The following is a 22,635-nucleotide window of genomic DNA, read 5'->3' on the forward strand; positions in this document are numbered from 1 at the left end:
TGATGCAGTATCAGCGATATGCTCACCGCTGGAGTATATGCAAGAAGGCAGCTGCTGTGACCTGGTCTGCTTTTTTGACAGCCTTCTTGAAAGCTTCCAGAGAAGGGTGGAACATCAAACATATCTCAATGATCTATCGGTGCTGCTCGAGCAAGTTGCATGTCTTCACTGTCACTGTCCTGGTCACATGCTTTGTTTAATGCATCACAACATCATCATCAAAAGCCAGTAGAACCTGACATTTTCTCTTTCCTAGCTAAGTATTAGGGAAAATGTGCCAATCTTGACATAAGAAACAGGTAGATAACACTTCATCCCAACGATGCCCAAATGTGAATAGTGGCCATTTTTGAAAATGGCCACCACGGCTCTCTAGGGCAAAAATTGAGATGGCCCAATATCTAAATTTGCTCATTATACATCAGTCTACATGTGTGCCAAATTTGGTGATTTTAGACAAAACTGAACAATATGTTTGCTATGCCACTGGACTATAAGCAGACAGATTTGCACATAATCTGCATAACAATGAAAGGACAGGTTGTGCTCGGCTACAACTGACTCCAACGGCAACATGTACAGTGAAAATAGAAGGAGAACCAATTGATGAGGTGAGGTCACTAATCACAATGGGAAAACTCCTCAGTCAAATACGATTTAAAACACTTAAATACAATTATTATTGTTATCATTATTGTTATGTGGAAAAAATGTGTTTAAAATGTCTTCAAAAGTGGACCTTCACTCTAAGGTGGAGAGGAGGGCATTTTTCCCCCTTTCCCCTTTGGTTATACACCTGTACTATCTCTTACCAGGTGGAAAACAGACATGACAAGTAGAAAAAAATCATTTTTTTTATGTGTAAATAGCTACCTGGTTGACCAGTAAGAAGAGCATATCACATGGGCCATGCATCATGCACTGCTGCTGATCTGTGTGAATAAAATTGACTCTGGATGTAGATTTCAGTGTAAGATGACACTCCTGAAAGTGCATTCTTCCAGCTAACTCCAAACCACACCCACTTTTTAAAAAAAAGCATTAAACAGCCTTTTTTGGTAGATTCATGACAAAATGGAATCCTGTGCATTGCAGGGCTGTTCCACCTTTTTTTTTTTTGTCAAAAATATGGCCTGTTTTGAAAAGTTTAACAGTCCTTCACCAATTTTCACAAAAATCACTTGCTCTATTGTATACGTGTGTGTGTGTGTGTGTGTGTGTGTGTGTGTGTGTGTGTGTGTGTGTGTGTGTGTGTGTGTGTGTGTGTGTGTGTGTGTGTGTGTGTGTGTGTGTGTTAACTGCTTTATACTTTATAGCAGCATCGTCTCTAAAGCACATTTGCATTTTATAAGCAGAAATTTTAAAAGGGCAGACTGGCCAGCTTTGGAACTTGGAGCAGTAGTTGGATGGAACATCTGCCTTTTTATTTTGGTGGCTTAGGGGTATCTTACCGCACAGTCCACCAACGTGGTTCCACAGTCTAAAGCAGCCAGACATGGAGGAAGTGCAGAGAGAGCAGTATGGCCCTGTCTTATAAGGCGACACCAGCTGATCATTCACCTCCCAGTTACCCCTGCACCAACACACATACACACCACATGCAACCATAATACACATTTTCACTTGTGATACCCTCCAGATCATAATACAAATTATAAAGGTTTAAATACACTGACTCACTGGATGAGCTCAGTTCAATTTTACATACAGTAAGTACATGTAGCCCAAACTCAAAAAAGTACCTCTACACAATACAATTAAATTTAATGGATGGAAAACCTGCCAAGAATTGAATTGACTTCCTCTAATGAGTTTTTTCAGAGTACTTACCTTTTTTTAATATTTATACATAAATGTATTAATAATTTGTAAGCAGACATGGGGACCCAAGTTTGAGACATGGATTCGAGTCGGACTTAAGTTGCACAAACAGTGACTTCAGATTTCACTTTTGCAACTCAACCTCAAAGACTTGACTCAGACTTGCAGTTCAAGTCTCATGAACAGCATCGCACATATAATCCTTACGCGCAAGATCTCTGTTTACAGATTGATTTCCATCACGCTCACTCTGTCAACTTCGTCCACTGCAGCAGAAAATAATTTACAGCTCGGCATCTGAAGCATACAGTAGCTGCGTCCAACACTTATGAAGCATTGCTTCATTTCACTTCAGGGAAGTGGAGATGATGGTTAAGGCGTTGGGCTTGAGATCAGAAGATCCTCGGTTCAAATCCCAGCCTGGCTGGAAAATCACTAAGGGCCCTTGGACAAGGTCTTTAATCCCCTGTTGCTCCAGGTGTGTAGTGAGTACCTTGTATGGAAGCACCCTCACATCGGGGTGAATGTGAGGCATTATTTGTAAAGTGCTGATCAATATAGTCTCTGGATGATCTGAAAGAAATTTGAAGTGCATTGGACAAAAGGAGGAGTTTGTTCAAATACATTGTGTGGAAATCATGCCAAAATGACACGAAAATTCAAAATGGCCAACTTCCTATTTGGAGTAGACCAACGGTGCAAGAGACTTTTTTGTACGTACATTTTGTATGTCACACGTGTACCAATTTTCATCTCCCTACTGCAAAAAAGAAACCCCTATTGGGAGGGGTTTTTGAAAGTTACAAGGGAGCACTATTGAGGCATGCTGCTATAACAGACTGATGCAGCAGGTGGCAGCAATGCACCAACATGAATGCCGGCTGCCGTTAAACGCCATAGTAGAAGAAGAGCTCTTCTTCTATGGTGGATAAGAAAAATTGTAATTTTTATCCTGTATTATTTTTTCATTTATTCGAATGGAAAAACCACCTGTCTCATCTCCAATGTAAATGTGGTTTTACTGAAGAATGGGAATTTGGAGCGGCATTTCAGATGATTCACAAGAAATATGATGCTAACTTCTAATGCTAACCCTCTGCTCGCTCAAAAAGTCAAGGAATTGAAAATTCGGCGAGCAGCACAATGATTCATCATCCATAAATATGAAGAGTGATGAGAGTGGCGAATGAGATTGCAGTGTTCTGTTGGCAGTGGGCAAGGAGTCTGAGGACACATTTATTCTGTTAAGAGCTGTAGGAGACACATCTGCTGCACACAGATGTTTGGTGCCTCAGCAGAGGTAAATTTCTGGAACGTTCAAACCATGCTGAATATGCACAGCTTTTGGATTTGAAAGCAAGTTTAAAAGCAGATTACATGTGTTATCAAGCAGGTTGCAACAGTGTGACCTGCAGAACTTTCCACACATGGACACAGAACTTAAGCACCAGGACAAAGGGCCCTGAGAGTGCACGTTATGAGTATCATGTGCAGAGCATCTTGTCAGAATTTGACAGGCACTTTACTGACTTTGCATCCAAAGAGCCTGCTGTCAGTTTTCTCTGTTTTCCATTTGGGGAAAGATAGATGTGGACTGTATATTGTCCAAAGTGGCATCACTCTTCAACCTGGATCTTCACACTAAAAAATGACACTGAGCTCAAATCCAGAGCAACACCTGACATGAATGTCCAAATCTGGAATCTAATGCAGACAGAGAGTGTCTGAGTGCCTGCTTACGGCTGCTCTCAGCTCCTACTGTCCAGACTATGAGAGACCAGCTTCCTCCTCTCGGGGCCAAAAGTCCCACTAAGGTAGGTAACAACTTTTCCAACTTGAGGCCATTCCTAGGCCTACTTGTGCTTATTCTTTTCCTCCATGCACATTTACTTCAATGATGCATTATTATTGTTAAAACCTGCCAGAAAATTGTGTTATTATATTGGTGCACAATATATTGCGGCTACGCTGTGGCGTTCCATATGGCTTAGTAGATCTCGATACACTGTCAACTTTAAAAGTAGATCTCGGTTCAAAAAAGGTTGGGCACCCCTGGGTTAATACCTGCACATAAGCCACATATTATTAGAGCCACAGCCCAGTCATCAAAAGTATGTGTGAATCAAACACCAAAACCTAGGTTACCTAGCTTGTTAGCCTTAGCTAGCTTGGTAGCTTTGAGACAAATAGGCATGTTTGGGCTTCATTTATCCCTCCCAGATCATGCTGGTCTTGCACACACTCCATCCCTTTACCCATTTATGGATTGGCCATGAGTTTCCATGTCTGTCTATTTTACATTCCATTGTGGCTTTAAAAAATATGTAATTGTTACCCAGGGAAGTATGCACACACAAATGTCTGCCACAGGTCTCCATCTCTCAGACATAGCCGGCTGGCACAGCCCACGTGGCTGGAGGTGGCCCACACCAGCTGCACAACAACAGAAGGATGACATCTGCACGTTATGAGGAAAAACAAATATAAACCTCTGTGAGGTGTCTGTAATATCACAAAAAATATGCTTGTCGCGTATCTGCTCTTTCATACCTGCGTGTAGTGGTGACAGGTGGCATTCTCCCGACACTGCCCACTCATGTAGAGAAAATCATGTCCTTCCTCAAACCACAATTTAATGACACTTGAAAAGGAGGTGACCCCAAAGGCAGCATGATGTGTATTCCAGCCAAAGTGTGTGAGAGAAGAGGAATCCGGAGGAGACGACTTTGCATGGCACAATGCTGCCCTCTCCTTTGCAAGTAAGGACAAGTCATCATGCCACTCCTGCAGATAAAGGCAATAAACAAAGTCCTGTGGCTCGTAAATGTTTTTATGAAACCAAGAAAATAGTGTAGTGGCTCTGTCACACTCTGATGACTTAGCCAGCATATGTCAACGTATGAAAAATATGCAGAATACGCTGGTGTATGTCTAGTAAGTTATGGGTAAGTTTTGTATCAGTTAAGCGCACATTGAAGCACACTGGTATACATCGTACATGCCAGCATATGTCTCATATATCCCGCATAAGTGGACCATAAGTTGTAAGTTATGCGACTGTTGACACGTTTCTTAGAAGTTATTCATAGGTTTAAATACATCCACTGATTGGCTCAACAACTGAAAGCTGCAGTCATGTGAACAGTTCAGACTGTTTCAAATATTAAAATCATTCACATACTGAGCAAATATGAAGTCTTAACCTTACCTGTTCGTTTCAGTCAAATTCATCATCACAGCCTGAAAACCTATCTACATAATGCGTCCTGATTTTAGAAAACAATATCTGAAAATACTTTAGTTCCTTGTTGTAGCTGAAGAAGCATAGTGTTTCCCAGCTTGAACCAGAGAATGGCGGCGATTTGTGCCACAACAAGAAATTAACTTATTTGAAAAATTGAAAGTCACAGTGCCTCATTCATTCACATCATTATTTACCACCTTAGACAGGCGGCCAAGTCCACCAGGAACTGTTTTCACTTGCACCTCGGGCTATACTTATATATGCGGTATTGTTGGAAAGGGGAGTGCTTCACCACATGTACCACATTTACATTTACCACATGTACAATTTTCTATCCTGCCTTATGCCACAAAATCACCCCCTGAAGTTACCCCACCCCTTAAACTGGATTACCCAGTTTTGGCGCAGTTGAGAATTTCTACCTCTGACCAAGCCTTCCTTCATTCCACTTTTGTTCATCATGTAGATCATTTAAACTAGTGATATTTTAAACATGGTTAGTCCATACCCTGCTCACTATGACTGATATGACAGATTACCCCTTTCACCATTTACACACCCACACAGCTTACAGCAAAAAGATACCATGTAGCAACTTAGCTGTCCATGAAAGACCACCATGCACTACCAATACCTGAAACCGAATATATGAACCTGAGTGGTGTTCAGTTGTTGGACTTCTGTGCTAGCCACAGTTTGTCCATCACGAACACCATGTTTGAGCACAAGGGTGTCCATAAGTGCACGTGGCACCAAGACACATTGAGCCGGAGGTCAATGATCGACTTTGTAGTCGTATCATCTGACCTTCGTGTCTTGGACACCCGGGTGAAGAGAGGGGCTGAGCTGTCAACTGATCACCACCTGGTGGTGAGTTGGATCCGCTGGGAGGGGAGGAAGCCGGTCAGACCTGGCAGGCCCAAACGTATCGTGAGGGTCTGCTGGGAACGACTGGCAGAACCCTCTGTCGGTGAGGTCTTCAACTCCCACCCCCGGGAGAGCTTCTCCCAGATCCCGGGGGAGGTTGGAGACATGGAGTCAGTGTGGACCATATTCTCCACCTCCACTGTCGATGCAGTCACTCGTAGCTGTGGTTGCAAGGTCTCTGGTGCCTGTCGCGGTGGCAATCCCCGAACCCAGTGGTGGACACCGGAAGTAAGGGATGCTGTCAAGCTGAAGGAGTCCTACTTGTCCTTTTTGGTAAGTGGGACCCCGGAGGCAGCTGACAGGTACCGGCAGGTCAAGCGTGCTGCAAGCTGTGCAGTCAGAGGCAAAAACTCGTTGTGGGACTGTCTTGGTTGACACACCTCTGCAACATCGTGTGGCAGTCGTGGACAGTGCCTCTGGATTGGCAGACTGGGGTGGTGGTCCCTCTGTTTAAGAAGGGGGACCGGAGGGTGTGTTCCAATTCCAGGGGGATCACACTCCTCAGCCTCCCCGGTAAGGTCTATTCCAGAGTACTGGAGAGGAGACTTCGACCGATAGTCAAACCTTGGATTCAGGAGGAGCAGTGTGATTTTCGTCCTGGTCGCGGCACATTGGACCAGCTCTACACCCTCCACCAGGTGCTCGAGGGTTCATGGGAGTTTGCCCAACCAGTCCACATGTGCTTTGTGGATCTGGAGAAAGCGTTTGACCGTGTCCTTCGATGCACCCTGTGGGGGGTGCTCCGGGAGTACGGGGTCCGGGGTCCTTTGCTAAGGGCTATCCAGTCCCTGTACAACTGCAGCAGGAATGCTTGGTCTTGTTGGATTTGTGAGAATCTACTGGTACCTTGTTTCCCATGTAACAATAAGAAATATACTCAAAACCTGCATTAATCTTTTTAGTCACATAGCACTACTATTATTCTGAACACTACTGTAGGAGAAGGATTACAGTACTTGTTGCAGTTTGTTTATGTGAAGCAATGAAAAGTGGCATGAACAGGGAAGTGAGGACCTGATCTGTGAGCTTAGACCACAGTCGCATTAGCAGATATTAGATACAGTTGTATGCAAAAGTTTGGGCACCCCTGATAATTTTCATGATTTTCTTTTATAAATCATTGGTTGACTGGATCAGAAATTTCAGTTAAATATATCATATAGCAGACGAACACACTGATATTTGAGAAGTGAAATGACATTTCTAGTATTTACAGAAAGTGTGCAATATTTATTTAAACAAAAATGGGCAGGTGCATAAATTTGGGCACCCTTGTCATTTTATTGATTTGAACACATTTAGCTCTAATTATTTGAACACAAAATTGGTTTGGTAAGCTCATTGACCGTTGACCTCCTTACACAGGTGAATCCAAATCCAATCATGAGAAAGGGTATTTAAGGTGATTTACAAATGATTCTCCTCTTTGCATCTCTTCTAATGAGTGGCAACATGGGAGCCTCTAAACAACCCTCAAATGACCTGAAAACAATGATTGTTCAACATCATGGTTTAGGGGAAGGATATAAAAAGCTATCTCAGAGATTTCAGCTGTCAGTTTCCACTGTGAGGAACATAGTGAGGAAATGGAAGACCACAGGCACAGTACTAGTTAAGGCCCAAAGTGGCAGGCCAAGAAAAATCTTAGGTAAGCTGAAGCAAAGGATGATGAGAATAGTGACAGTCAACCCACAGACCTGCTCCAAAGACCTACAACATGATTTTGCTGCAGATAGTGTCTCTGTGCATCGCTCAGCTACAGCCCCAGTTCCAATGAAGTTGAGACGTTGTGTAAAATGTAAATTAAAAACAGAATACAATGATTTGCAAATCCTCTTCAACCTATATTCAATTGAATACACCACAAAGACAAGATATTTAATAAAAAAGAAAAATAACTGGTGCAACACAGGAATTAGTGCCAGAAAATTTAATAAGGTACTGAAAGTAAAAAATGTTCAACAGGACTAACGTTTCGATGTGAGAGTCACATCTTCCTCAGTCCTGCACAAACAGATGGTACAGCTTAAATACTGATAGGAAGCAGGTGCTTTCAAAAGGGTATGACCATCCATCAGACACAACACTCAGTCAATTAGTAATCAATTCATGATTAGAAACACACTGTCCCAAAACACACAAGACTAAAACCAGACTAAAAAACAATTATTAGAGAAAACAAGTAAATTTTAGATCTTCATTGAAACCAAAAGGTTCCAAAGTGCCTAAAGTATAAATCCAAAATGCTTCTCTACATAAGAGTTTTTTTGATAATATCACCACCTCTGGGTGGGGCTATGATTCTCTCAATCCCCCAAAATTTTAAGGATGCTGGAGAGCCATGACCGGCCTGTTTACAGTGCCTTGCCATGGCATAAGTTAAATTCTGAGTACGGATTGCCATTTTATGTTCAGCTATCCGTAATTTAAGTTGACGTTTTGTTTGGCCAATGTATGCCAATCCACAAGGGCATTTTAAAATATATACTACATGAGTAGTATTACAATTGATAAATGAAGAAATAGGATATTGCTTACCAGTGCGAGGATGAGAGAAACATGAAGTATTAGTGGAATTTGAACAATGTGCACGACTACCACATCTGAAGAAACCTTTTGGTGGGCTGGAGGGCCAGGCAGTTGAGACGGGACTGATCATATCTGAATGAACAAGTCTGTCACGAATATTTCGGGCACGCCTAAATATAAATTTAGGCGGTTCAGCACAGATGTCTAAGTGTGGGATCACTTTTCAGAATGTGCCAATATTTATAAATTATGTTTTTTATTCTTCCCGCAAATGGAGTATAGTAGGTAGAAAAAAAAATTTAGATGTTGAAGAAGATTTAGATTTTTTCTTATGTAAAGAGGCACGATCAGTATTTAGAGCTCTATCCCATGCTTTACCAATGTTAGTTCTATAACCACGTTGTTCAAACAGAGTTGCTAGATGGGCTGCTTTTGACATGAAGTCCGTGATAGAACTGCAATTTCTTCTAACTCGCAAGAACTGACCCACTGGTATGTTATGACCTAAATGGGGCGGATGATTACTATCAGCTCTCAATAAAGTATTTCTGCTAAGAAGTTTGCGGTAAATAGTTGATTGCAAAGAATTATTGACATCCTAATATCTAATGTCTAATCCTAATGTCTCTCACATCGAAACGTTAGTCCTGTTGAATATTTTTTACTTTCAGCACCTTATTAAATTTTCTGGCACTCATTCCTGTGTTGCACCCGTTATTTTTCTGTTTTACAAATTAGTCCTACTTGGCTGCACCAGATTTGTTTGTGCTATACAGAAGCGCGGTGAACTCTATTTTTGCTCTACAACTTTTTGGCCAGAGGACAGGCCTTTTGTTCCTGCTGCACGCTGTAAGAAGAAGTCAAGATGTCAAGCTTTGAACTGATTAATGCAAGTACTACTGCACGTTGACAAACTTTTACTGATGAGCAAGGTGCTGAAATTGTTTTTGCCTTACTCCTTATTTAAGGATACATTTAAATCTTCAGAGTCCAATATACTGTCCTTGTCTAAAGAATTAGAAGATCTGAAGAAGTCTGAATCCAGATTTTTGTGGCATTCTATAACTTTGTCTGAATATTGGAGAGTTAAGCGCATTCCGCATGGTTTGCGCATCGATAAAACTCCATCATTTGGGTTGAATGATGAACTCTTCATGTTGAAATGGGAGCAAATTTTAAATAAATGCTCCCTAGATTTGATGCTTTTGATAATTGAGAAGACTAAATCTGAACAAGAGAAACTGAGAATGGATGTGCTGCGGGTGGAAGAAGAAATGAGGAGCAAGGTCAATGCTGATGTGTTTGCTGAGGTTATAGAGAAATCCTCCATCTCCTTGTCATCCTTTGTAAAAGACCTACAGGCATATAAGATAAGGAAGTATGAACGGGACACTAAAGATTATGTGGATGGATCAGTTTATGACTGGCATGGTAAAAAGAGGAAGTTTTTTGTGAATAAACGCCCACTCCTCCAGAGGCACAGGGACACGCCTCTTTCTACAGCGAGCGAGAGAGATTCTTCTGATGAACTGATTGACGTCGGAGGACGTGGTGCCTCTCAATCCAGCAGTTCCTCTTTTTTAGATCAAGGCCCCACTCGTCGAGGAGTAAGACGCAGCAGGGCTCGAGGGGGAAGAAGAAGAGAACCCCCGCTGCCCACTCGCTGGTCCATGCGGACGCATCCGAGGAGACTGTGATTAACATCTCTGATTCTGTCCTCACAGCTCCTGAGACAGCGGTTCTACAGAAAGGACTCTCCTTTGCCCCTTCTAACCACCTTGACTCTTTCTCTCTTATAGTTGATTCTTTCAAATTCTTTAGACAGCTGCATTTGAAATTTTTTTCTAAATCTAACAATGTCTAATAATAAAAGGGATTTGGATTCTAACATTAGTGAGTCTCTAAGGGCCCTGTCCCACTGGTGTTTAGGAGGATTTGCGGATGGAATGCGCACAAAAGTGGCCCACATCCGCCAAACAACCGCAATAACCGTGTAACATTCCTGTATGAGTCGGCCGCCATCCGAACACGTCCGTGATCATCCGCAGAGGCACGCATATCCGCAGCCAGGATTTTTGAGCGGCTCAAAAATCCTGCTGCGGATGAGATCCACATCACTGCCTGAACACATACTGAAGACATACGCAGGACATACACAACCAACGCGCTGCATATCCCCTGTCATCCGCTGATATCCGCAACCGACGGGTTGCCGCGGCTTGGCGGCGGACCGGGACAGCGTGCAAAACAGATATGACGCGTGCCCAGCACGGCCACATCACGGTCGCAAATGGTATGTCACATGCAGACTAGAGCATGACACGGGAGTGGATTTTCACTCCCGTCCCATCCCGCTCCAAGAAAAAAAAATCCCATCCTGTCCCAATCCTGGACTGGAGTAAAAAAATAAATCCCATCCTGTCCCAGTCCTGTAAAGATGACTCCCAATCCCATCCCACTCCCACTCAAAATCAGTCCCACTCCCATCCCACTCCCGTATGTCTCGCGCCATGATGATCAATCAGGGACTGAATATGTAGTGAATATGGAGATGTCTGGAGTTTGACTGAAGAGCGAGCAGCAGCAGGAACGGAGTTTCTTTTTCTTTTTATGTTATGTGCGCGTGCAAGCGAATCGTTCATGGAGATTATTTTACTTATTAACTACACAGATGTATAATAAAACAAATGGTGACTGGTTTCTAAACACAATTATGACAGAGTTTTTTGGTGGAAGAGCGAGCTGCAGCAAGCAGCGGAGTTTCTTTTTTTTTTTTAATTGTTTACATGTGCGCACGTGAACGGGACAGTGTGTCCTCAAACTGGGTCCTGCAGAGGTGGAAGGGCCGTCATCCAGACTCAGCTCCTGCAGCAAATAATGATACTCCCTGTATTGGGAGCTTTCCACAACAACTCGCTCCGTGTGATCAAGGTCCGTCATGTTAACCTGACTGACAACCGGAGCCGGCGAGCGGAATGGAAGCTCCTCCTATTTGATGAAGCACCAGGGTGAATTTTCACAGCAAAAGCAGAGCGGCACACCGGGCGAAGGAGGCGCGTCCGTCGCCACGCGACCCCCGCGAATTTGTAGCGTCTGATCACGCCCGGTGTGAACGCGGCATTAAATAGATGAAAATCATCATCTATTTTTGGCATTCCCGCTCCCATTCATTTTTATTCCTGTACCATCCCAATCATGGGATTGATAAAATTTTGACTCCCATCCCACGGGAATCCCACAGGAATCACATGACCCACAGGAATTCCCGAAAAATGTCATCCCCTAATGCAGACAGAGTGGGCACGGATGAAGCGAGTGCATCACGGCCGCTGTGCCCCTCATGGGGGCGCCTCCGCGGTTGCCTTCGCTTCTGTTCCCTGTTATATCCGCTTTTCTTCCTCATGTATTCATTGATCCACCCCGGGACATTTGTCATTTCTGCCCACCTTTGTTGCGGACGCTCAGCTTTTGTCTCCTCATTTCATGCGCAAATCCTCCTAAACGCCAGTGGGACAGGGCCCTAAGAGAAGTTACTCCTTTTAAAAAGAAATCAAGTTTTTTGCCGTCTTCAAATTTAAATCCTACCATAGTGACTGTTAGCCAGGTAGATGAGCGGGAACTTGCTAAATTAGGTGCTTTATGTCCATCTAAAAATAAGAATATGACAAAGAGTGAATTGGATGTATTACGATCTTTGGAATCCAGACGGGATATCATCATTCGCCCCGCCGATAAAGGGGGTGCTGTTGTTGTTATGGGGTTGGAGAAGTTTGAAAATGGTATACTGAAACTGTTGAATAATGCCAAACACTATCAACTTTTATCTTCCAATCCCACCTCTAATATTAATAGTATGATTCATGAATTTATTGACTCATAAGAAGGGCTGGATAACAGAAAAAGAGATGGCTTTCCTTTTAAGTGAATACCCTTGTTGTCCAGTATTTTATGGTGTACCCAAAATTCACAAACAATTGGATGATCCTCCGTTACGGCCCATTGTTTCTGGAATAGGGAGTCTTACTGAGCCCCTTACACAATTTGTTGATTTCTTTTTGGCAAAGTTTGTTCTTAAATTACCCTCGTATCTTGAGGATACCACTGATGTTCTAAATCTTATCAATAATCGGAATTGTGCAAGTGATGATGATATCCTAGTGTCTTTGGATCTACAAAGTCTATATACGTGCATAACTCAACACGCAGGCTTAGAAGCCATTTCTTTCTATCTTGCCGAACGTCCTACTGATGTGCTGCCACCTTCAGATTTTTTGATTAAATTGGTTGAGATTGTCTTATCGAATAATTTTTTTAAAATACTCAGACAAATATTATTTACAACTACTGGGCACTGCTATGGGGAGTGCTTTTGCTCCATCTTACGCCGGTTTTTGAGAAGAAAAACATATCTTTAGTACTGAAAATAACCCTTTTCACTCAAAAATATCATTATGGTGCAGATATATTGATGACGTCCTCTTAATTTGGAGGGGCACATATGATGAGTTGCATCAATTTTTGAATTACATCAATTCTACCACAGATGATCTATCTTTTACTATGAACTATAACTCTCATTCCATAGACTTTTTAGATCTCACTATTTACAAGAATGTCAATAATTCTTTGCAATCAACTATTTACCGCAAACCTCTTAGCAGAAATACTTTATTGAGAGCTAATAGTAATCATCCGCCCCATTTAGTTCGTAACATACCAGTGGGTCAGTTCTTTCGAGTTAGAATAAATTGCAGTTCTATCACGGACTTCATGTCAAAAGCAGCCCATCTAGCAACTCTGTTTGAACAACGTGGTTATAGTAGAAATAACGTTGGTAAAGCATGGGCTAGAGCTCTAAATACTGATCGTGCCTCTTTAAGAAAAAATCTAAATCTTCTTCAACATCTAAATTGTTTTTTTTTCTACCTGCTATACTCCATTTGCGGGAAGAATAAAAAACATAATTTATAAATATTGGCACATTCTGAAGAGTGATCCCACACTTAAAGACATCTGTGTGGAACCGCCTAAATTTATATTTAGGCGTGCCCGAAATATTCGTGACAGACTTGTTCATTCAGATATGATCAGTCCCGTCTCAACTGCCTGGCCCTCCAGCCCACCAGAAGGTTTCTTCAGATGTGGTAATTGTGCACATTGTTCAAATTCCACTAATACTTCATGTTTCTCTCATCCTCACACTGGTAAGCAATATCCTATTTCTTCATTTATCAATTGTAATACTACTCATGTAGTATATATTTTAAAATGCCCTTGTGGATTGGCATACATTGAGCAAACAAAACGTCAACTTAAATTACGGATAGCTGAACATAAAACGGCAATCCATACTCAGAATTTAACTTATGCCATGGCAAGGCACTATAAACAGGCAGGCCATGGCTCTCCAGCATCCTTAAAATTCTGGGGGATTGAGAGAATCATAGCCCCACCCAGAGGTGGTGATATTACACTTGCACTTTGGAACCTTTTGCTTTGAATGAAGATCTAAAATTTACTTGTTTTCTCTAATAATTGTTTTTTAGTCTGGTTTCAGTCTTGTGTGTTTTGGGACAGTGTGTTTCTAATCATGAATTGATTACTAATTGAGTGAGTGTTGTGTCTGATGGATGGTCATGCCCTTTTGAAAGCACCTGCTTCCTATCAGTATTTAAGCTGTACCATCTCTGTTTGTGCAGGACTCTGAGGAAGATGTGACTCACATCGAAACGTTAGTCCTGTTGAACAGTTTTTTACTTTCAGCACCTTATTAAATTTTCTGGCACTCATTCCTGTGTTGCACCCGTTATTTTTCTTTTTTACAAATTAGTCCTACTTGGCTGCACCAGATTTGTTTGTGCTATACAGAAGCGCTGTGAACTCTGTTTTTGCTCTAGAAGATATTTAATGTTCAAACTGATAAACTTTTCTCATTTTGAAATGGATGCCTGCAACACGTTTCAAAAAAGCTGGGACAGTGGTACGTTTACCACTGTGTTATATCACCTTTCCTTCTAACAACACAATAAGGTGATGTGGACTGATGAAAATAAAATTGAGTTATTTGGACATAACAAGGGATGGTATGCATGGCAGAAAAAGAACAGCATTCCAAGAAAAACACATGCTACCTACAGTAAAATTTGGAGGTGATTTCATCACGCTGTGGGGCTGTGTGGCCAGTGCAGGTACTGGAATCTTGTTAAAGTTGAGGGTAGGGTTGAGGTTCAGACGAGTATCCGGTAAAGCATTTTTGACAAGCATGAGCATGATCCAATCGGACCGGGAGTGACATGTTTAGCCGCATGTTCTCCTTGAATTGCTGGCTATCTGAGTGGTGTCCAAAAAATGAGGTGGGCTTCATAGATAATTGGCAAAGCTTCTGGGGAAAACCTGGTCTTGTTAGGAGAGACGGCATCCATCCCACTTTGGATGGAACAGCTCTCATTTCTAGAAATCTGGCCAATTTTCTTAAATCCTCCAAACCGTGACTATCCAGGGTTGGGACCAGGAAGCAGAGTTGTAGTCTTACACACCTCTCTGCAGCTTCTCTCCCCCTGCCATCCCCTCATTACCCCATCCCCGTAGAGACGGTGCCTGCTCCCAGACCACCAATAACCAGCAAAAATCTATTTAAGCATAAAAATTCAAAAAGAAAAAATAATATAGCACCTTCAACTGCACCACAGACTAAAACAGTTAAATGTGGTCTATTAAACATTAGGTCTCTCTCTTCTAAGTCCCTGTTAGTAAATGATATAATAATTGATCAACATATTGATTTATTCTGCCTTACAGAAACCTGGTTACAGCAGGATGAATATGTTAGTTTAAATGAGTCAACACCCCCGAGTCACACTAACTGCCAGAATGCTCGTAGCACGGGCCGAGGCGGAGGATTAGCAGCAATCTTCCATTCCAGCTTATTAATCAAAAACCCAGACAGAGCTTTAATTCATTTGAAAGCTTGACTCTTAGTCTTGTCCATCCAAATTGGAAGTCCCAAAAAACAGTTTTATTTGTTGTTATCTATCGTCCTCCTGGTCGTTACTGTGAGTTTCTCTGTGAATTTTCAGACCTTTTGTCTGACTTAGTGCTTAGCTCAGATAAGATAATTATAGTGGGCGATTTTAACATCCACACAGATGCTGAGAATGACAGCCTCAACACTGCATTTAATCTATTATTAGACTCAATTGGCTTTGCTCAAAATGTAAATGAGTCCACCCACCACTTTAATCATATCTTAGATCTTGTTCTGACTTATGGTATGGAAATTGAAGACTTAACAGTATTCCCTGAAAACTCCCTTCTGTCTGATTATTTCTTAATAACATTTACATTTACTCTGATGGACTACCCAGCAGTGGGGAATAAGTTTCATTACACTAGAAGTCTTTCAGAAAGCGCTGTAACTAGGTTTAAGGATATGATTCCTTCTTTATGTTCTCTAATGCCATATACCAACACAGTGCAGAGTAGCTACCTAAACTCTCTAAGTGAGATAGAGTATCTCGTCAATAGTTTTACATCCTCATTGAAGACAACTTAGGATGCTGTAGCTCCTCTGATAAAGAGAGCTTTAAATCAGAAGTGCCTGACTCCGTGGTATAACTCACAAACTCGCAGCTTAAAGCAGATAACCCGTAAGTTGGAGAGGAAATGGCGTCTCACTAATTTAGAAGATCTTCACTTAGCCTGGAAAAAGAGTCTGTTGCTCTATAAAAAAGCCCTCCCTAAAGCTAGGACATCTTACTACTCATCACTAATTGAAGAAAATAAGAACAACCCCAGGTTTCTTTTCAGCACTGTAGCCAGGCTGACAAAGAGTCAGAGCTCTATTGAGCCGAGTATTCCTTTAACTTTAACTAGCTAATAAAATTGTAAAATTGTAACTATTAGAGAAAAAATGACTCATAACCATCCCAAAGACGTATCGTTATCTTTGGCTGCTTTCAGTGATGCCGCTATTTGGTTAGACTCTTTCTTTCAGATTGTTCTGTCTGAGTTATTTTCATTAGTTACTTCATCCAAACCATCAACATGTCTATTAGACCCCATTCCTACCAGGCTGCTCAAGGAAGCCCTACCATTATTTAATGCTTCGATCTTAAATATGATCAATCTATCTTTATTAGTTGGCTATGTACCACAGGCTTTTAAGGTGGCAGTAATTAAACCATTACTTAAAAAGCCATCACTTGACCCAGCTATCTTAGCTAATTATAGGCCAATCTCCAGCCTTCCTTTTCTCTCAAAAATTCTTGAAAGGGTAGTTGTAAAACAGCTAACTGATCATCTGCAGAGGAATGGTCTATTTGAAGAGTTTCAGTCAGGTTTTAGAATTCATCATAGTACAGAAACAGCATTAGTAAAGGTTACAAATGATCTTTTGGCCTCAGACAGTGGGCTCATCTCTGTGCTTGTCCTGTTAGACCTCAGTGCTGCTTTTGATACTGTTGACCATTAAATTGTATTAGAGATTAGAGCATGCCATAGGTATTAAAGGCACTGCGCTGCGGTGGTTTGAATCATATTTATCTAATAGATTACAATTTGTTCATGTAAATGGGGAATCTTCTTCACAGACTAAGGTTAATTATGGAGTTCCACAAGGTTCTGTGCTAGGACCAATTTTATTCACTTTATACATGCTTCCCTTAGGCAGTATTATTAGACGGCATTGCTTAAATTTTCATTGTTACGCAGATGATACCCAGCTTTATCTATCCATGAAGCCAGAGGACACACACCAATTAGCTAAACTGCAGGATTGTCTTACAGACATAAAGACATGGATGACCTCTAATTTCCTGCTTTTAAACTCAGATAAAACTGAAGTTATTGTACTTGGCCCCACAAATCTTAGAAACATGGTGTCTAACCAGATCCTTACTCTGGATGGCATTACCCTGACCTCTAGTAATACTGTGAGAAATCTTGGAGTCATTTTTGATCAGGATATGTCATTCAAAGCGCATATTAAACAAATATGTAGGACTGCTTTTTGCATTTACGCAATATCTCTAAAATTAGAAAGGTCTTGTCTCAGAGTGATGCTGAAAAACTAATTCATGCATTTATTTCCTCTAGGCTGGACTATTGTAATTCATTATTATCAGGTTGTCCTAAAAGTTCCCTGAAAAGCCTTCAGTTAATTCAAAATGCTGCAGCTAGAGTACTAACGGGGACTAGAAGGAGAGAGCATATCTCACCCATATTGGCCTCTCTTCATTGGCTTCCTGTTAATTCTAGAATAGAATTTAAAATTCTTCTTCTTACTTATAAGGTTTTGAATAATCAGGTCCCATCTTATCTTAGGGACCTCATAGTACCATATCACCCCAATAGAGCACTTCGCTCTCAGACTGCAGGCTTACTTGTAGTTCCTAGGGTTTGTAAGAGTAGAATGGGAGGCAGAGCCTTCAGCTTTCAGGCTCCTCTCCTGTGGAACCAGCTCCCAATTTGGATCAGGGAGACAGACACCCTCTCTACTTTTAAGATTAGGCTTAAAACTTTCCTTTTTGCTAAAGCTTATAGTTAGGGCTGGATCAGGTGACCCTGAACCATCCCTTAGTTATGCTGCTATAGACTTAGACTGCTGGGGGGTTCCCATGATGCACTGAGTGTTTCTTTCTCTTTTTGCTCTGTATGCACCACTCTGCATTTAATCATTAGTGATTGATCTCTTTTTCCTTCCCACTGTCGCCAAGTGCTTGCTCACAGGGGGTCGTTTTGACCGTTGGGGTTTTTACGTAATTATTGTATGGCCTTGCCTTACAATATAAAGCGCCTTGGGGCAACTGTTTGTTGTGATTTGGCGCTATATAAATAAAATTGATGACGATGATCCAAATAAAACTCATCAATATCTGTGCTCGTGCTGAAGGAAAATCCTCATTGGCTAACTGACTGTCTTTATGCTTTGTGATTGGCCAGTCACACACAGCACCCTACAGTGCTGTACTTTGCGCCATGCGGCACGGCTGTGACGCGCGGAATTCCTCCGCACGCAAAGCAACGCCGTGATGAAGCCTCACGGGACATGTTCTGGCATGTCCAGGCACATCCACAATTTCTCGGATAATCACTCGATGGAAAAACCACCGACAGCTGTCTGAATGCCATCTCAAAGCCGTCCTGTGAGACCAAAATGGAGGTGGTTTTGTCTCGCTCCAGTAGCAAATCCATCTTGACGCGCGAAACCTCCGCTCGGCTTTCCATGACAAAATCTCTTGTTAAAAGTAAAATCTGCCGGAAAATGGTTGATGTCCAGCTCTTGTGATAACCAGAGAAATGGCACACGATGGTCACGGATCCAGACAGCCATCCGTTTAGAAATTAAATGGTCATTCAGCCTGTCGATGGCGGCTTCGGAGCGCGGCGTGCCCCACAGCCGCTGGGGGCCGTCCTTAAAGCGACAGTAACACTCATTCTCTACCAAGCCCATAACATTTTCACCGAAAGCCAGATAAATTTTTCTAATGGTTTCCAGCTGCCAGTCACTAACAGTTTCTGAAAAAATTCTGATGGAAAAAAAGCCCAAATCATTCCGCCATTTCCTGGCAATAAAAATCCGACGAGAGGGGTGGACCACTCCTCACTCAAAGCCTGCTCACAGGCGAATGACGCAACCGACAGGCGTGGAAAAACTCACGCATGCGCACGAGGGTTCAAGCTTGTCTGATGCAATCACACGTGATTCAAATCCATATGGTTTTTGAAAAAAATAATAAGGTCGGATACTTTTCTAATAGACCTCGTATATCTGTTATTTTCACTTTATAAAACTTCAGACATGACAATAATTTTAAATAACTTGTCCAAAATTAGTTTGGTTAAAATTTGAACCATAAGTTAAAAATGTATGTCTCTGGATGACTTGGGTGATATTGCCAGCATATCAGTATGGTGTTAAAGGAAATGATTTTTCTTTGTTTTCTTAAAAACAGTTTTTCTTTTGCCTGCAGAGGATAGTGTTCTTCATAGAAGCAGCTGTTTTCTGTTTGCAGAGGGTGGAACCATACATCTGTTAGGAAACTTTTTTCAGGTAGGTGCTCAACTGATTTTCAATTTTAGAAATGTTTGCTGCTGTTCAGCTTTGTTTACTATCGGTCTAAGTTATCGGACAAAAATTCATCCGATAATGTTTTTTAATGTTATCTAAAAAGATAATCCGATAATGAAAACGTTATCGGAACTGTGCCCACCAGTGCAGCTGAGATAGGCTCTAGCCCCCTGTTACCCTTAATTGGAGTAAGCAGGTATAGAAAATGAATTAATCTTGTCCCATTTCAGAGCAGTAATTTTTTGAGAGGTGACTGAAAGAAAATGTCAAACAGGTCAAGAGTGGTATGTTAAAATAAATTCACTACTTAATAACAGCTGAGCTTCCCCTAAGAAACGTGCACCCCACCCCCTAAAAAGGGGAATAAAGTGATTTAATTCCTTTGATAGGTTTAACCCCCTTTTATCTTAAGTGTACTATTATAACTATTTAAAATCTTTGAGCAGACAAAACCTTTGGCATGCCATGTTATCTTTTGCACCTACCAACGGGGCTCTGACTCCAAGTTGGGAACCAGGACCCTACACCGATGGTGTATGTGCAAAGTCCATTTAGCACATGTTTGTCCACTTGAAGCAAAAACAGATGGAGATACACTGTAATCAGTAAACCCCGCTCAGAAACATTGTGTCTAAAAGCTGAAATGTCAAAAGTTCAGGGAGACTGTAACGTAAAAGCAAATGATGATAAGAGATCAAAATACCCAAGCAGATTGACCTTGAACATGCTGCCTGTTGCAGCACATTTGGGGTTTAAAAAACGAAGATAAACATTTAAATTCTAACATAGGCATTACATGCACAGGTCTGTCTAAAAGAACAACCACACACTGAATGATGCAGTTTGATCTCTCCACTGACAGAGCAGAAATATTGATTGAGATTATTGCTATACATAATAAACTGTATATGACAGAAAGGCTTCAGGCCCAAGTGAAGCACTGCTTTCTGTTTCTGAGAGGAATGGCATGATTTTATCACAGGTCTTAGGCTGAAGAGCTCATTGAAACCTTCACACGGGAGACTGAGAAAAAGAGGAGTCTCATTTTTTTCCTAAAAACTAGTTAATCATTTTCTGAAGGCAAGGCCTAAACGACTGGCATAATCTCCTCACCATAATCTCAACACAATGCTGTTTCATTCCCTTGTTAAAAAATTCATTCAGGTATTCACAAACAGCAGAAACCTGCAGCCCTTTAATGTTTATCAGTAAAGAGCTTTAATATTCGTCTCCACAAAGCTTCCTCTGAAGGTTTGCACAGAAAATCGCCTGTAAATGCTTCACTTCTGAAAGGAAAATGGTGATCCATGTCTTCCATTTCTCATTAATGTCTTATCTATTCAGAACAAGTTCTGAGGCTAACAAATGGGCTCAGCCTGTGCAGGGGCCTCTGGTACTTGTAATCTATGACAACATGACATTTTGCACAAATTTCTTATTTTGCCCACAGGACACATTTGCCACTGAGAGACTTTCATAATCCACTGTTACATCTTGGCTTCACGTACACTACTAGATAAAATAGTATCTCCTTATCTTCTCTTATTAAACAAAACTGTTCCATTTGTATTCATTTCTGAATATATCTTAAATTCTGTACTACAATGGAAGAGGAAATATTTACCACCTAAAAGGGGTTATGAATGATTTTTCAGCCACTAGATGTCAAACTAGCACCATATTTCAGGATGTAAACAAAGCTCCCCTCTGTGGTCACCCTTCCTCATCTCATCCTCCCTCTTCTCCATTGATGAAACAGAACAGGAACCTTTTAACAGGACAAATGGCTGTCAGATGTACACTGACTCTTACACAACCACATTTTTGGTCAGAGGCATTTTTAGTCTCTCAATGTGGTTTTAGGATGCATTTCCAGAAAGTAGCTGTCATCTGTCATCTTGAAGAAAAAAAAAAACAACAGCTATACAGTGAATAGTAAGTAATCCTACATCATGAGACACCTTGGAAGACCTTGTGGATTCAAGAGATCACTGGACAGAGGTGAATGGTGATGCTGATACCATTGCATGGGTACAACGGTCCAGGATTGGGGTGCTTCCTGTCTTGCTGTATGGTTATGAGACTTGGATGCTTATAACCAGTTAACTGATGTGAGAACTAGATGTCTTTGATACTTGGTCTTGCTGAGTGATCCTTCAGTGCCATTTCAGTGGGTTTATGTCAAATGGGCAATCACTTTGGGAGACTCTGATTTGGAGTATTGCTTGCATTGTGATGGAACATCAGTTACACCATTATGGCCTGGTGGCATGTTTCTCTGGGCATGATCACACACAGAGGTGCATAAGCATCAACGACCTCAGCAACTGGAAGAGGCCAAGGGGATGCCCACACTTCACCTGGCTGTAGCAGATACTTGGTTACCTTGTGGAGGTGGGGACAGGCCAATTGTCTGTTCTGGGTGTTGCCAAACCACAGCACAGGTTCAGTTCCATGGTATAGTGGATGCAGTGGAGAGGGGCACCAGTGCATCCTCCCAGCCAAAACTGTTGCTTCCTGCCAGCTGATGCCAGCTGTCTCAAGGTCTTTTGGAGTGGAACCTTTCCTGCCTGATTTCCTTTTCCCATCTGAGGTGTATTGTAGCGCCTGTCTTGTAATGTTTGTTGTGAAGTCTTTACAGACCTGACCTGTTGTTTCTTATTAAATGATATTGTGCACTTACTGCATGTTGCACCATTTAACACTTTGTGATGTGAACAACACAAGCAGGTGTTCTGATGTTTGTCTGCATGTTGAGGTTCCACTGTTATTATTAAATATCTAACGCTGGCTCCAGGTTTGTGGCTACTGGTGTCACAGACCAAATGGTCCACCCCTAAAAATCGGTCCACCCTTTGCATCTGCACATGCATCATTTTGGACCACAGCAGCACATCTGACACATTTGAGTCTCTTCACCCAAAGCAATCAAATGGAATAATGGGATTATTAACCATCAGATGATAAAGGTAAAACATCTTAAATCATTCTAAAGTCAGTTTTAAGCAGAAACGAGACTGTTTTAAGCAGAAATGAGGCAAAATTC

General features: G+C 41.6%; 1 protein-coding gene across 4 annotated transcripts in view; it reads right to left on the reverse strand.

The window, feature by feature from the left end:
* LOC117527121 (C-type lectin domain family 18 member A-like) overlaps positions 1-22,635 on the reverse strand; it is a 54,348-nt gene that overhangs the window by 24,655 nt on the left and 7,058 nt on the right. For all 4 annotated transcript variants that reach the window (XM_034189310.1, XM_034189317.1, XM_034189301.1 and 1 more), the window contains exons 3-5: positions 4,372-4,605; positions 4,157-4,254; positions 1,452-1,573 (exon numbers count right to left, since the gene is read on the reverse strand). In XM_034189310.1, coding sequence (XP_034045201.1) covers positions 1,452-1,573; positions 4,157-4,254; positions 4,372-4,605 — 454 coding nt within the window. The remainder of the gene's footprint in view (positions 1-1,451; positions 1,574-4,156; positions 4,255-4,371; positions 4,606-22,635) is intronic.

Source organism: Thalassophryne amazonica, chromosome 2, assembly GCF_902500255.1.
Source record: "Thalassophryne amazonica chromosome 2, fThaAma1.1, whole genome shotgun sequence".
Lineage (NCBI taxonomy): Eukaryota > Metazoa > Chordata > Actinopteri > Batrachoidiformes > Batrachoididae > Thalassophryne > Thalassophryne amazonica.